The sequence below is a fragment of the Clarias gariepinus genome, chromosome 9 (assembly GCF_024256425.1).
Source record: "Clarias gariepinus isolate MV-2021 ecotype Netherlands chromosome 9, CGAR_prim_01v2, whole genome shotgun sequence".
Lineage (NCBI taxonomy): Eukaryota > Metazoa > Chordata > Actinopteri > Siluriformes > Clariidae > Clarias > Clarias gariepinus.
In genome coordinates, this window is record NC_071108.1 from 16,257,501 (window position 1) to 16,274,281 (window position 16,781).

General features: G+C 38.1%; 1 protein-coding gene across 2 annotated transcripts in view; it reads left to right on the plus strand.

The window, feature by feature from the left end:
* nol4la (nucleolar protein 4-like a) overlaps positions 1 to 16,781 on the plus strand; it is a 48,766-nt gene that overhangs the window by 12,301 nt on the left and 19,684 nt on the right. For both annotated transcript variants that reach the window (XM_053504210.1, XM_053504212.1), the window contains exons 2-4: positions 7,441 to 7,593; positions 13,148 to 13,259; positions 15,266 to 15,375. In XM_053504210.1, coding sequence (XP_053360185.1) covers positions 7,441 to 7,593; positions 13,148 to 13,259; positions 15,266 to 15,375 — 375 coding nt within the window. The remainder of the gene's footprint in view (positions 1 to 7,440; positions 7,594 to 13,147; positions 13,260 to 15,265; positions 15,376 to 16,781) is intronic.

The following is a 16,781-nucleotide window of genomic DNA, read 5'->3' on the forward strand; positions in this document are numbered from 1 at the left end:
GGTTTAAAAAAAAAAAGTTTTTTAAAATTAAGCCATGTCAGAAGTTTTGTTTTATAGCTTCCAGCTAATTTCGAGTGAAAAATAAGAAGAAACTTTTTAGGAAAAAGAAAAAAAAACGTACAATAATCTGGTTCTATACAGTTACTCACCCTCTATCTAATTCTTTGTTAAAGCACATTCGCTTGTAATACCACATTCAGTCATATTTGGGTAAGATCAAGCACATCTTGATTTGGTAACTGTATCACATTTATCCTTGTAAAAATGCTCCAGAGCTCTCAAATTGTAAGGGCTTTCTTCAAGTTGCTCCACAGGTTTTGGATAGGCTTGAGATAAGAGTTTTGTTTGATCTGTTCTCAAATGTTGATCATCTCCTTCTGAAGCCATTCCTGTGTTGACTTGGATTTGTGCTTTGAGTAATTATCATGCTGATGATTTTTTTTTTTCATCTTTAGCTATTTAACAGATACCTGCAGGCTTGAGCCAAAGTAGACACTTGGCACTATATCCACTATCTTGACTAGAGCTCAAAAAGTTCTGCTTTGGTCTTATAAGAACATAACACATCTAGCTACACATCTAGCAGCTAGTTGTTTTTTTTGTTTGTTTGTTTTTTTGTTTTTTTTTTTGCTTGTGTGCTTTCGCAAAAATTAGGCTAGCATTTTTTTTTTTTTTTTGTCTTGCCACCCTTATAGCCACCTTCCTGATATAGTATATGTGAACGGGTGTGTGTGTGGGGGTGGGGGGGGGGGGGGGGTGCAGTTCTTAACAGAGGTTCCTCTTTTCCGCTCTTGAAACTGTACTGAAGGCCTCGTAAGCCCCTCTGTGATATGTTTTCTCCTTGTCATTCTCTCAATTTTGGAGAGACTTTATGTTCTTGGTAATGTCACTGTGGTGATCTATTTTCACCACTTGCTCATAATGGCCTACATGACATTTCATAGTACATCTACTGTTTCGAAAACTCTTTGTACCTATCTCCGGATAAATAACTTTTGTTGATGATTTCCTGCTGTTCTGTTAGCTCTTTGCTAAAAACCACGGCTACAGAAGCACCTGATCTTTGTTTTTGGTTATGATCACGTATGACAATTACTTTAGAGTTTAAATGTGATCAGTTAATTTTGAAAAGGGCACATGATTTACACTTCTATGCACATGATCAGTGTGCAAAATGTGCAATCAGGTGTTCTTTTGATTATGTTTTTCCTAAAAAAAATTATATTAAATGCTTGTTTTCCTTTTAAATCTAGTTTACTTTTATGTCTCATTCTATGTGGAAAAAGATCTGACATGATTAGACATGTTTTTTTTTCCTTACAGGTTTTTTTTATATTCACTAAAAGCAAGATAAAGTCAACTGAAGAGTCCTGATATCTAGGAATATCATAACATCTCATTGTTTCTGATGTTTTTCTACCTTTGGTTTGTCTGTTCTTATCTGCTACATATAATAAGACAGTATACATAACACGTGTAAGTGTACCATATAGTACCATAATCATGGTTTATTGTTCATTTTATTACAGGGAAGCTAATGTAGTTTTTATATAAGTGTAGATCCATGAGTGGGTCAGTTGTGCTGAAGGGGTTAAAAAAGCATAATTGCCCCTGAAAGAAACGTTACATTAAGATGATAATGACAGTACAGAACAAAGCGATAGTTGGGAACTGAAGCTGTGTGAGCATGGCTTTGATAATGATAATCTTAACTAAAATGAAATGAAGCCAGTAATATGTGACATGGGAAATATGTCACTTATAAACTGAGTTAAGGGTCCTGTAGGTTTGTGATATGCACATTATCTAAACATTTCACGCAGGGATAGAGGAAGCAGGGAGGCAGAGAGTAAGGAAATAATGAACGAGGGCTGTAGAGAGACGTGGAAATGGGAGGGACAACAGAGACAGTGAGTGAGAGAGACAGAGGCGTAATGTGGATTTAATGAAGGGGCTTTATGAACTAACAGGGAAAAGGAGGAGGAGGGAGACCCAAGGATAGGAAAGGATAGGGGTAAAAGAAAAAAAAAAAAAAGCTTACGCTCATCTTTCCTTGCCTCTCGGTTTCTCTGCTCCCCACTGTGGACAAGAGGGCTTTTCAATTTTGCTCCATTTCCTTCCTGACGGGCTGACTACGGAAGATTGGACTTTGAGAGGTGACCTGTTGCTATATTTGCAGTGAGCTAATCAGAATGCAGCGCTGAATTCAGTCCCACTCCCCAACACATCTGCTTCACACGTCATAACCCAGCACCTTCTGCAAGCATACATTACATACCTGTCAGCTCCCTTTCTGATTCATTCGCAGCTGCTCCAAACAAGCGCCTGCGGTTGGATGTTGTATGTTATGACTCACATAAGCGAAAACAAATTGAATAACTGATGTCCTGGTATACAATGATTCATGATATGGACATTACTTTTTGAAGTTAATAAAAAAGACTACAAACTACATTGTGACTGCAGCTGGTAAAAATGTATATGTCTCACATTATGTGTTAGTTTATACTGTATGATTATTCCTGGCAAATCTTATACCGTAGCAGTAATTACCACAAAATTTCTATTTCTATATAGTTTTGGATCAGCAAAAACTTTTCAGGAAAAAAAAATCATTGGCAAGGACACATTTAGATGTAAATGTTTGTGTTTGAGACTGAGCAATCTAATTGGATGAGAGGGTTTCCATAAGTGGTGATAATAGACAGTAACAGCACGGACATTTAACTTCTGTATATGTACCACGTCGCATCCCAGTACATCCTCTGTACTACGGAGAGAGCAAATGCCTGCCAAAACCTTCACCCAAAATCAGTCTCAGGTGCACTTTCAGCAAGAAACACCATGCTGAATCCCAAATTGCTCCCTAAACCCTGATCAAGGACCCTACTCGATGTGTGGACCAAGGGATTGTACACACTAACGCATTAGCTTTCCACGTAACGCTATTTAACGGAAACCTAACAGAATTAATGGAGCCTTCGTGCCAGCAACCGCATCACAACCGTGCTGATATTTATCACAATAGCATTCCCTCTCGCTCAATTATTATAGGACAGCATAGTTCAAGGAAAACTCCAGCATTTTTCTGATTAGCACACTTATAATGGAAGTCTACAAGCATTTGTTTGGTAAAACAATAGAGGTTACAAATACACAAGTACAGAATGTGGATTTAAAACCGCAAGCATTACACTCTATCCATAAAGAGAGAGAATGTCTTATTAAAGCTGCACAAAACCATGTTAGAAAGTCATAAAAATCTATTCTGTCTTCTGAAACTCTGAAAGAAAAAAATCCTACAGGTTTACAGATACCTTTAATGGAGGAATTTATAAAAGTGTCGTAGAAAGAATTTTTTTTTCCGAAGATTCAACACCTTTTAGACTTGCATTGTTTTTAGTAAACACTTCTCTTTTCTAAGTGAAAATACTGTTCTTGGTAATTCCACATTCACTGCAGATGCAGAAAATGGAGGTTAAAATTTAAACGTCTATTAGTTTTTATTGAGTGTTATGTAGCCTGTTATTAGCCGTTGGATTTGTTTTGTACATAGCTGCAGTGCACGTTTCATTAATAATCCTGGGATTGTTAGGTGCTTTTATGTTCAGAACATTTTTGCGTAAGGTTTCTATTACTGTCAGGACAGTTCTGGAGCTGAGCACTGTTCCATGCTGGGATGATTGGTTGCTTTCATGTCCTCTCAGCATGAAACATTTTGCCCTTTTTGCCTTAAATATTAGCCAGGCATCTTCCTTCCGTGCCCTGTGGTTGTGGTTGTGTGTGTGTGTGTGTGTGTGTGTGAGTGTGTGCATTATATCTTAGCATAGAAATATCCTATTTTAGCATAGCGAAGGAATATCCTTGGCTAGTCCCCACAAGAAAGAGTTATTTATATATATATATATATATATATATATATATATATATATATATATATATACAGCAGGCTTTATTTTAAAAACTGAAAGAGCTAAAAGGGTTCCTTTCAGTTAGAGGTTAAGGTCAGGGTTATGTTTAGTGTAGGCTTCATAATGTAACATAACTTTAGTTAGCTGCATGAAGAATTATATCAATGGATGGTTCTCACAAGGATAGATAGCAAGACAAAAGTGTGTGTGTGTGTGTGTGTGTGTGTGTGTGTGTGTGAGACCCAGCTGCCTTCTCACTGTGGTCCCTGTCTCTATTACCCCTGTGTGTAGGACTGTTCAGCAAGTCAGTGCACTGTGTGTGTACATGTGTGAGACTGCCAGAGGGAGGTGCGGGGGGTCGGAGGCGGCCGCTTGCCCAATCAGCTCCACCAGTATCCTAGCAACAGAGCTGTTTGGAGCAGGACAGGGAGAATGAAAGAGAGAGAGAGAGAGAGAGAGAGAGATGTAGAAAAAGAATATGAGGTTTAGAGAGCAGGATAGGGGATTGAAAGGATGAATAATATGGCACATCTGGAAAAAGGAGGATTTAAGAGAGAGAGAGAGAGAGGGAGAGGTGGGAACAAGCTAAAGAGCTCTAACACAGAATTGCTGATTGCTGCTGCTGACATTTCATGAGGCTTCTTTAAAATGATGTGACAATAATGAAGCCACACACTCACTGGCCCAATAAAGCAGCTGCTTATCCTTTGAGACACATACGCACTCACACGTGTAGCATGTGCCACTATGCTGCAGGTTAATGATTACGAATTCATACACACATGCACTTATAAGACAGTGAATATAATAACCTTTGAGTGTAAATACAATGTGTAGATCATTCCTGGTGATACAGCCAGTTCAGCTAGTCCATATACTGAGAGCTTGGGCTCATAGCGAGATTATTAGAAACTCCAGGATATGCCCTGGGACACATGCAACAGCAGTGAGTTATTTACCATGCTAGAGAAAATGATGGCACCCGGATGTATTTGAGGCACTGACAAATACAGTACAACTCTGCTTTTGAAGAAGAAGGTAATATTTATTCCGGAGGATGAATAACTTTTGCATGGCGCTTTCTTTGAGATTTGGGACTTCTTTAAAAAAAACATACTTTAGCTTCTGAAATATCCACTACAGCTCAAAAATGCAGTCCCTAATGGTGCATATTATATGGTAGTGATCTAATATTATTAGAAAATCTTTTACTAAAATCAGCACATTATCATGTCTTGGTTTAGTCGGTATGTGTTTGTGTAGCAGGCGGTAGTTGAAGATGAGGTATGCATTGGTTTTGTCAGATCAGACATGGACCTGAGGTATCAACCTCCCTGGCCTAGTTTCATCAACCACACTCTCATAGTGGTTTGCCCTCCACTCTCAGATTAAGGAAACAGGTGTGTGTGTGTGTGTGTGTGTGTGTGTGTGTGTGTGTGTGTGTGTGTGTGTGTGTGTTTGTGTTTAGGCAACTGGAATGGAGAAATTAAGATGAGTTAGGGATGTTTGTAGGACAGAAGGAGTCAGAGCTTAGGGCTACACACACACACACACACACACACACACACACCTTGCCTGTAGCTAAAGCTATGGTTTTCTTCTCAAAGGAGCAGAAGTCTGCATCGCATCATGTCCTAGAGGGGTTATTTCTGAAATAGTCTCTTGTAGCTAAGAAAGAGAGAGAGAGAGAGAGAGAGAAAGAGAGAGAGAGAGAGAGAGAGAGAAAGCAAGAGAAAGAATGAGCATGAAAGCGAGTGAAAGAAAGCAAATGAGCACTAAACCAGGACAGGACCCCATAAACCCATGACATATGTACATCACATTTTGTCCTGCTAGGCTGAACACTGTGTTAAAGCCATGGCCAGTCACACATATTTTCACTGATGGGAACATAATAAGGGTGATAATTATTATTCGGAATAAAAGCAAATGCACGGGAGGACGACTAGAGAAGGCCGGATTAAAGCGAACCCACTCTGCGCACTGGTTTTAGTTGCCATAGGAACGTTCATTACCTGGCACTTGGGAGAGAGGAGCGAGCGAAAGAAGAAGAAAGAAGAGGTACTGGGACAGATAAAGAAAGAGATGGATAGAGAGGAGTGAATAAAAAGCGAAAGAAAATATTGGGTAAAGAGAAATGAAGAAGGAGGAGTGAGAAAGAACATAGATATCTAGTGGGATGAGGGAAGTATAGAAGGGAGGACGAAATAAAGGAAGAAGTACGCTGCTCTTTGTGGTTCCTCTTACACCAGATAATCACACACACACACACACACAAACACACACCTGCTGAAAGTCTCACAAAACAAAGAAATGTAACACACAGGTGCGTAGAACTAGATTCTTTCCTCTAAGTAAGAATCTAGTATTCTAGCATTATCGCAATATGGGTTAAAAGGACTGTGCACAACTGACTTAAAAGCATAAAGTAGACAGATATGGGCCAAATGTCAGCCTAATTTGCAGCCTTAAGGTGAATACAGAGCAACAAATTAGACTACAGTAGGGTAGAGGCCAAAAAAATATGAGCTGAAGAAACAAAGGAAAGTACAAACATGGAGGAATAAAAAAACAAAAAGCCAAAGAACAAGCAGGTGACAATGTGGCCCATGTGGGACAGAGGTGCCAGGCGTTTGTTGTAGCAATCAGAGTTTCAGCAGGCATCACATGACCCCCTGCCCCACACACCTGCCTGAAAGAGTGCCGACAGTTGCCATAACAACGGGGTCAGGAGGATGGAAAGCAGGTATTTAAAGGGGGCCTGTGGCAGGAGGTGGGGCAGTGGGTGAGTGTGGCATACAACAGTGTTATTTTTAAAATGCAATAAAAAAGCAATCCAAACCACACTCCTTTCACTCTCTCTCTTTGTCTCTGTCTGAGTGGATTGAATAGTTCAGCTCCTCTGCTTGTCAAGGCCTTTGTGTTAGAGGAGGCATTAGGTTTGACACAGGGACATGTTCAGGGATTTCATCACTCACTCTGTGATGCAGTACCCAGTCATTTTTATTCTCAGATACATAAAACAACTCTAATTGTGATATTAGTTCAGTATCTCAGGCATGGCCTCTCAGATTTACAGTCTATCAAGGCGAAGACCATAAACAACTCCAAAGTCATACTGGCATTTCTGCATAGAGATTTATTTTTGTGCAGCAAAATATGCCACCTTGCATTGCTCTGTTTATCGAGATCTACTGCTGTTAGGGTGGATGATCTGTAAACACAATAATATATAGACATAATAGAGTCTGCTAAACAATTATTCAATTATGTGGCATATAATGAATGTAGAATAATTACATATTATTGTAAGAATATGTTTTCATCCAAGGAAGTTTGTACTCTAACATTCTAACTTCTATTGCAATATTCAGTGCTTTTGTTGCAGTAACATGTGCATTGAGTAAGGAAATAAGTAGCCTACAGGGTATTTTTCATTCCGCATAGCAGGTATTAGCAGCATCAGTATTCATCCATATAAAGAAGCTAATGTCCTCATTTGTCTTCTGTCTTCATCTTTGGCCTGCAGTGCTCTGACAGCGGACAGTCACAGGACAGTTCTCTGAAGCGCGTGGCAGTGGTGGAGGATTTCTTCGACATCATCTATGCCATGCATGTGGAGATGGGAGCGGATCCAGGAAGAGCACCCAAACACGCTGGCCAGAAAAAGACTTACAAAGCGGTAAGGGAGAGCATGACAGTTTCTAACACTGGCTCACACTTAAGTACACAAGAAACACAAAGCAAGGTAGTAGCCGAAATCGTAATGGTTGGTCTATTGTCACTTGTTTTTTTACCTTACAGGACAAAAAAATTAAAAGTTTATTCTGGTAAATACAAGTGATAAATACTTTGTAATAGAATTGAGAGAAAGTTTATACTGTGTTATATGTTATATGTAATTCATACTAAGTGACACCTTAGCACCTTAGCACCTTTCACTTTTCATATATTTTATATAGAATTGAAATTGAAGGTACGTTTTGTGTTGTGTTTTGAGATTTAGACACCCAGTTATACAAATGAAAAAAAAAAATAAAATAAAAGTATTAACGAAATAATTCATAATTTTAGTAATCATTATAGAAAGCAGTGCAGTCGTGCCCAATATGTCCCTTAACCATTTTTTTTTTACCATTCTTTTTTCTAGATAACACGTTGGTATGTGTGTGAGATTTATACAATATCCCACAAGACAGATAACTGTTATGGTCATACAGTAGGCATGAGCCCAATATGTCTCAATCGTGATAATATTCACCCAGACAGCATTAAACTGAAAGTGAAGGTTTTAAATTCGAAGCAGTACCAGTAGCGGTAGCCAAACGGTGAGGGGAATAAACCATGGAGGTATTGGACAGTGTTAAGAAACTCACTTAAGAATATTAGCCAACTCCCGTGGTTGAATCCAAAATAGCGTCAAATGGAAAGCTAGTACATTATCTAGGGTGTAGGATAGGATCCCTCGTAGGATCCCATACTAATTTGTGCCATTAATTGGGGGTAAGGGATTAATTTGGGATTCAGCGTTGTACTAGAAGCTAGTTAACTTGTAGATTGCGTTAGTCGTGAACGGAAAACAATCGCTTCTATCTTCTGCAAATACAGAGACTCTACATTTCTACTTTGAGTTAATGGGTGGTTGGTGCAGTACCACCACCTAATCATAGCACAGAAGGAACAGAAGATTGTATGCTTTGTATAAGACATGGCATTTAAAATAGTTGTTCGTAATACTTTAAAATCTGTGAGAAATAAAGATTCTTGCGACAAATCAGACAATAAACATGCTTAATGCTATCAAATTGCTCCAAAATCGAACTGAATCGAATTGACAATCTGCCAGTTTTTTACAGCTCTACTATATACTGTACTATTCATTTCATGACCTTTTAACGGGTTATTTTTGTTACGTTTGGAGGTGCAGTAGGTAGAGTAGTCTGCATGAGTGGGAATACTGGCAAATGTAGCCTTATGGTGGGCACATCGGCAAAAGGGTGTTAAGGCCCCTAGTTTTTAGCGCAAATAATGTTATTTAAGGTGTTTTTACTGCTATCAAATGTCAAAATGGGTAAAATTTACTCAAACAGTATGTACGGATTACAACTGTTAAATGACATTATTGCATGTTTATGTCTCATAGTGATTTGATTAGCTTTCAGCAAGTTTGTACGACCTACCCTAGCTTCATCCCCTGCGCTTCCTCACACATGATTTGTTCAATGAGAACATTGTTGACGTAAGAGAAACTATGGATAGTTTATAAAATTAATGCATTTGCTTTTTCTATCATCTGATCTCAATTATACATAGCAATGTAAATGTACTGTATATAAAGGGTTTGATTTCAAAATGCACTAAATGCTAATGCATTTCTTAGCAAAATGTGAGTATAGTAAAGAGCCAATCACGTGTTTGCTTTTTGTCATGTAATTAGTAAAATGAAACCTTCAGCTAGACACAATAGAGAGAATGTGCTGTTGTTAGAAATTACAGTTTCCTTACCAGTTATGGTCTACTACAGTATAATAAGGTGCTGTCATCAACTACCAAAGTGAAACTGACACTAGTAGAGGAGGAGGCTGCTGATGCATTTTACTTTAAACGTTTTTTATTTTGTATTCTTTTCAATGTTTTTTATTATTAAAATCTTTGTAATTAAAAATTGTTCCAATTTGCTGTCAATCACTCACTACAAAAATATGATTATTATTTGTTATGGTCTACTATATGTCTAACTTAAAACTAATCCAACACATAAATAAATACTTTGGATATTTACAATGCAACAATATTAAAAAAGTTAGGCTCGTTTATGCATTGAGACAAAGATATGTGAGGTGGATTCATTGCATTTAGGGAAAAAAGCAACAACTCCACACTAAAAAAGAAATACACATTTAGCCATTTGTGTCACCCTTGTGACTTGAAATAATCATGTACATGCATCGCTTATCAGCTTGTATAGCTTTTTCTGATTCTGAAACTGTACTAAAGGTATTAATACAATTCCTGCAAAAGATAATCCTTTAATTGATGATGGTAGTGATGATAGCGCTGTCTAAGATGTGAGTCCAAAATCTTTCAGATTTTTAATATAGATTATTTTTATTATGTAGCATTTTTATTATGATGCATGATGGCTCATGGCTAGCACTGTTGGCTTGCACCTCCGGTGTTGTTGGGGGTTCAAATCTTGCCTCCTCTTGTGTGAGTAGTTTACATGTTCCCCCTCTATGCTCTGTCCAATACAAAGACATATACAGTAGGTTGACTGGCATTTCAAGTTGCCCATAACCTGTATGTCTACTTGTGCCTGCAGTAGGTTAGCTCCAGGTCCCACCCTAAACCTGCACAGGATAAGAAAACCACTTACTGAAAGGTTAAACATTCAGGACTATTGTGATCTTGGTGTACAACACATATAGACTCACCCTCCTTTTTAGAATATAGGAAAGGATGGCTTGTCTGACCAGGTCACTTTTTTCTACATCTCTGTAGAGCAAAAGACCTATTGTTTTTACTCTACTGAATTTGCATGTGTCGGCAGGGTAGTGTAGTGGTTAGCACACCTCTAGGGTCCGGGTTCAATTTCCGGGCAGGCTTGGTTTCTGTCAATGTGTGCATGGAGTTTGCATGTTCTCCCCGTGCTTGGTGGGTTTCCACTGGGTATTCTGGTTTCCTCCCACAGTCCAAAGATATGCAGGTTAGGCTAATTGCTGTTCTCAAATTGACCATAGTGTGTATGTGTGTGCCCTGTGATGGATTGGCACACTGTCCAGGGTGTTCCCTGCCTTGTGCCCTAAGTCTCCTGGGATAGGCTCCAGGTACCGCGACCCTGAATACAGGATAAAGCGGTACAGGAGATGATTGAGTAAGTGATTTTGCATGTGTCTTAATGGTGTATGCACTGCAGCTTTACTATATGTCTGTTTATGTGGTTGCAAATTAATTGCTCTTTCTTAAAACCTGAAGCTTCTGTTTTTTTCTTTTTCTTCCTTTCGTATCACTATCACGGATAGTGCACCTTTAAGCAAGTTTTCTAACTCTAGAGGAACTAATTCCTCAATTAAGATTTTACTTTATTCACTGGTCGTGCTGAAACACAGCCCAGTTGAAAAGACCTTGTACCTGAAGCTCCCTCCTTCCATGCTGTAAATGATAAAAGCTTCATTTAAAAAATAATCATGTCCTGGGATATTTTTGTAAACATAAAAACCTTTTGCATCATCATTGCATCCATATACGTGCTTACAGATGAAGTTGTTCCTCCTAAATAATAGTATTGCACTTAACCGATTACAGCAGCATGAGACCAGATAGAGTGCACAAAAATGTGTGACAGATGCTACACAATACAGTAAATAACCTGATCCACCAGATTAATGGCACAAACTGCACACAATAGAAGCATAATTAGGATGAACTAATTGGCATAACCGTGCAAAAAACGAGCAAAACTGTTCAATTTATTTCAGATTGTAAACCATATGCAATAAATGTAGCACCATAAAGAGCAAATAAACATAACATCTGGTGTACAGTTCAGAAGATGACACTCCAAAGTGTCTGTGTGCGTGCGTGTGTGTGTTCATGTGTGTGCATGCATGAGTACACCTGCTCGCTACACTGTCTGTAACCTATATGCAAATATGTAGGTAATATATTTAGTCTTCTTGTATCTGCTGCTTGAGGTTTCATTTTTTCATCGCTACTACAGTTATATGGAGAATTGCCCCCCAAAAAAAGACACCCGTGAAACTGTTCAGTAGTCTGTAAACTATAATCCCACAGTGTGAGAAAGCAGGTGTCAGGTTTCCGCCCCCATCGAGCTCTTTGCTAATCACCTAATTAAAACTATTAGCCACCTGATAGGACTGTTTTTGACATTTGGCACACCAATTCCCACAGAGACCCGCTCAACTGTCCATCACTAACACTATCCGCTATATTATTGCCCTTAACGTCTGTTGATTGGCTGTGACTTTTAAAATGAGGTGTGACTGGGAGAGATGCTCTGTGATTGGTGTGATTTGCTGTGGTCGGACAGGCTTTGATTGGCTGTAATCAACCGTGACTGATGCTGATAGGTTGTTTACCCCAACTCCACCTCTGGCTGAAGATGCTCAAGGAAAAGATTAGCTGTTTTAGAAAGGCTTGCTATTATGCAGTATTTGGGAGGTTACATGCTTTGTAGACACTATGTATGTATTGCCTGAAATTAGATATGATTTGGTCCACATAAACAGATGGCGATTTTTACCTGGAGCCTGATAGGATGTAAAGAATCAAATATGTAGTCAGCACAGACAGTTAGGAATCAACAAATCTCCTATAAGACTACAAAATTCGAGGTTTGTCCCTTTGACCAGCTGCCTTGTCTCTGAACCCTGCCCTCTTGTGGTGATAATGTAGCTGTGGTCATTTATCATGTTTTAGACATTCTATGTGATCTAAGCACCTGTTCGTGTATAGGTTTGGATAGATGGCTGCCAGTGGAAGGAATACATTTGTACAGAACTGCTATATTTGTGCAGTGTTTGAGGGATCATGTCAATATGGGTTACTGGAGAAAGAGAGAGAGAGTATATGCATGCGTGCGGGTGTGTGTGTGTGTGTGTGAATGTGTGTGTGAGTGTGTGTTGGTGGTGGTTGGGACTTGGGGTTCATCTCTTTTCCTCATCCTCTACCCTGGAGAGAACTGCTGTCAGGTCCTATAGCACGGCCATCCCTGTGAGTCCTACACAGCCACACTGGGAAGGGAGGGCTGTCTTGGGCTGTGGCATTCTGGGAAGTGCATGTGTTTGTTCCCTGGGTGGCCTTTTCCCTCTGCGCAGCCTGAGGCGGGATCAGGAGATCCAGGCGTCCCTGATGAGCCTCCTGCTTCAGCTCTCGTTCTCACCCCCCCTCTAGCTCTATGTGTGCATGAAGGTCACACACAAAACAGCTGCAGCAGGAGAGGGACAGGGAGGGGATGTGTAAAAAAAAAAAAAAAAAGGTCAGGAATAGGACAGCATAGGATAATCGATTCTGCTGTGACATGGGATGCAAATGGTCAGATGATCAAATAAATCAAATAAAATCAAATATTAAAATCAATGACCATGGCCATTTTTGCCCTTCGGTTTATACTGACAACATTCCCCACAAAGATACCTCTAATCCTATCCATCCTCTTATCCCATCTCTTTAACCCCCATTTCTCCTCTCCTTCTCGCTCCTTCTATGGTTGCCAGATTGCAGAGACATACGCTTTCCTTCCCCGCGAGGCTGTGACCCGCTTTCTGATGAGCTGTGGGGAATGCCAGAAGAGGATGCACATCAACCCCAGCACTGCAGAGTTCAAAGGTCAGAATTTTTATTCTCACCCCTGATCAAATTTGGATTATTAGAACAGGACTACAAACATTCACTCATTCAGACTTATATTAAGTCTGCTTTCCTGGTGTAACTCCTGGTCAATTGTGTTATTTGTTATATAGTTCATTATGCTATCATTGGGGCTTATTACCCCTTACACTCATAGTGTAGTATAAATGTAGTTCATGAATGAGGGGTAACAATTTTATCCCATATAAAGCATGAAGTATTTCATCTATTTTAAACATATATTAAACAAAACCTATGCTCGATAACATACTGAACATATGCTATAAACATATGTGATATTACAAATTACAATTTACCATAAAAAGTTTTTTTTTATTATTATTATTATTATTATTATTTGTGAACTTTAACATGGTCTTTGTTTATATCCAGCAATGATCTATCTATTCAGCAAAGACATGATTGTGTTGTTGAGTGCACATTTTACAGTTTGCCTTCTAAAATACATCTTGTATACAAAAATACATCATATTCTGTTACAGTAGTAAGTAGTCATTAAAACTACTTTTTATTCTTTGCATATCCCAGCACTTGTTAGTATACCATTGGTTGTCAGCCATTATATGGCACCCCTGGAGCAGACAGGGTAAAGGGCCTTGATCAAGGGCCCAACAGCAGCTACCTGGCGGAGCTGGGGCTCAAACCACCAACCTTCTGATCAAAAACTCAGAACCTTAACACACTGAGCCACTGACCTATCGATATAAAGTCAGGTATTAAGTTGCACAGGTTAGTTTTGCAGTAAGGCCAATAGTGTGTAGTGAGTGAAATGTATCAAATTTTTACATTTCTAAAAATATCAGATAAATACATTTACATTTAGGCATTTGGCAGACACTTTTATCCAGAGCGACTTACAAAAAGTAAATAGTAAAAAGTAAATAATTCCTGAATCTTGAGAAAGTTCTATCTAATCTATTACTGTAATCTAATGTTTAATTAAAACCATTATTAACCATTGCCTTAAAGCAAAGTGTGCAGTTTTAAATCTATAAACTCGCACTGCTGGTCAAGTTGGTTTTGAGGTTGCCACAGAGATCTTAGTGTCAGATCGAGGTTGAGAGTTACCCCTTTCCTACATCACAAGAAAACATTATTTATTTATTTTTTTTTTTTTTTAAAGGATATTGGTGTTTTTCCAGGCCTTCATCATAAACACTGGCTATCTCTCAGCACTCAATATACTTGGTATCAAACTGTAATTTACTGAACCAGGAATCTGAAATTATGGATCTGAAAAAACTCAAATCACCCAAAAAAAATACCTTAATACCTGATTTGATGGGTCACATTTTACCATACAGTACGTATAGTATATTTTAGTCCCTTAAGCAGACAGAATTGATACCTACCTGGTGTTAGTCATTAGTAAGTGACTAATCCACTCTCAGAGAGGTTTTATTTTTAAAGGATTTGAAGTGGGTTTTCTGAGTTGTCTCATTTTGAGTCCAGGTGAAACAGATGGGGATGTTTAAATGAAATAGTGGCAATCTGTAAGCAGACATTCTAGAGTCAACAGACTTGTGTGAAACAAAGACAACTCAGTGGTTATTGTGTTTGAACAAAGACCCAAGATATTTTCAGGAATTTTTGAACCGATGAGTCTCAACATCGCCCTCCAGTGGATATAGTGCGGACTGTTAGAAAGCTTCTCCTGATCTACTTATCTGGTCCACCTGTGGATATTGGCAAAAGGATGTGTTTTATAGTGTCTCAGAATGTACTTTAATATATAATATACAATTATGTATAATACAATTTACTATATTTTAATACCATAATATATTTTTTTATTATTTGTAGTTACTTTTCTTCTGTGATAATTTCCTGTTTTAATTTATAATTGTTAATATGCATTACTTTGGACTCTTTAAGCAGCATGAGACTTTATCATTTAACTATATAATTTCTGGATGTGTATTTTGGATGAGAAAAAAGGACTAAAGCTTATTTAACCCCCACAGAAAATGACCGACCCACCTCACTGGTCCCAGACCTCATCGACTACAACATGCCTCTTACTGCCACCTACCTGAAACAGATGAAACTGCAGTGCATGAATACCAACGAACAGGTAAGTCTCATTTTCATGAGAGAGAAACAAAAGTTCTGTTACAGTAAAAATGAAAAAAAAAAAAAACATTTTTTAAAAACTCCACATTCCAAAATGGCATAAGAAAGTGTGTGGTTGCACCTGGCTAAAAACATTTCTTTCATTTATTCAAATATCCTTTCTCATTTTCTAAACATCTTTTTGTTTATTTAGTGCACTTATTGTCTCTTAAAGGGTTGCTTAGACTACTGGCATAAAAAAAAATGTCCACTTGCTAAAATAATGCAAACTCAAATTCATAAAGTACTGTAGATTAGTAAACTACTGTAGCTGCAACCTAGTTCTGATTAAATACTATGGTTTCACGTCAGGGTGGCATGGTGGCCTAGTGGTTAGCACTGGGATCTTGCGTCCCTAAGGCCGAGGGTTTGACACCAGCCTTCTGGATGCACAGTAGGTTAATTGCCATTTCAAAATTTCCTGTAATGTGTGTGTACTAGACAATTGTGACACAATTGTGCCGAAATGTTTTAGCTAAACCACCTTTTATTATTAATACAAATACATTTAATTTATAATAAAAATAATTATGTGTTTGCTATTTAGTTCTGGCATCTTTAAAAAAACACATTCTTGCATATCTATTCTTTGTGCAGCAAAGTGTAATGTAAAAATAAATGAATATTGTGTCCATATCATAGTATATGAGACTACCAGAGGCATGGTTATTATTAGTGAAAACCTTGCTTTATTTAAATCGCAATGTTAGAGATATTCAATGCATAGTGATTTATTTTATTAGTAATTTATATATTGTTTAGGGCCCATATATATATATATATATATATATATATATATATATATATATATATCCATACAGTTCAGTAAATGTACAACAGGAGCACTGCCTATGGGCCGTAATTTGCAGGACATGGTTGTCAAGGTAAACCTCTATAGCTTTGGTTGCCTAAGCAACAGTATATACCTGGGTGCCTGGAATAGCAGTACATGGGTTACTAATGTACACCTCCCTTTGCACATGAATTAAACAAACAACAAAAAAACAACCTTGAGAATCACTTACTATGGAGTGTGACCTAGACACATATATTATAAACAGTTCAAAAATATGACATGGATTTAGGCCATAATGCTTTTTGTACGATACATTTTAACATGTCTGGCAATATCATTTTAAGCTCTTTAGTAACATTGTGTGTAATCTGGCTGCTTCTAATATAAAATTCTATGACAGCATTTTAACACCAGAGAGCAGTGTTTACCCATTCGTAGTGGAGCACATACGCAATAAAAAGGTTTTTTTTTTTTATTACAAAACAAGTTTTTATTAATGTTTTATTATTAATGTGCATTAGACCATGTGGACAGAAATACAGTGTTGTAATAATCACATTATTTATTTTTTC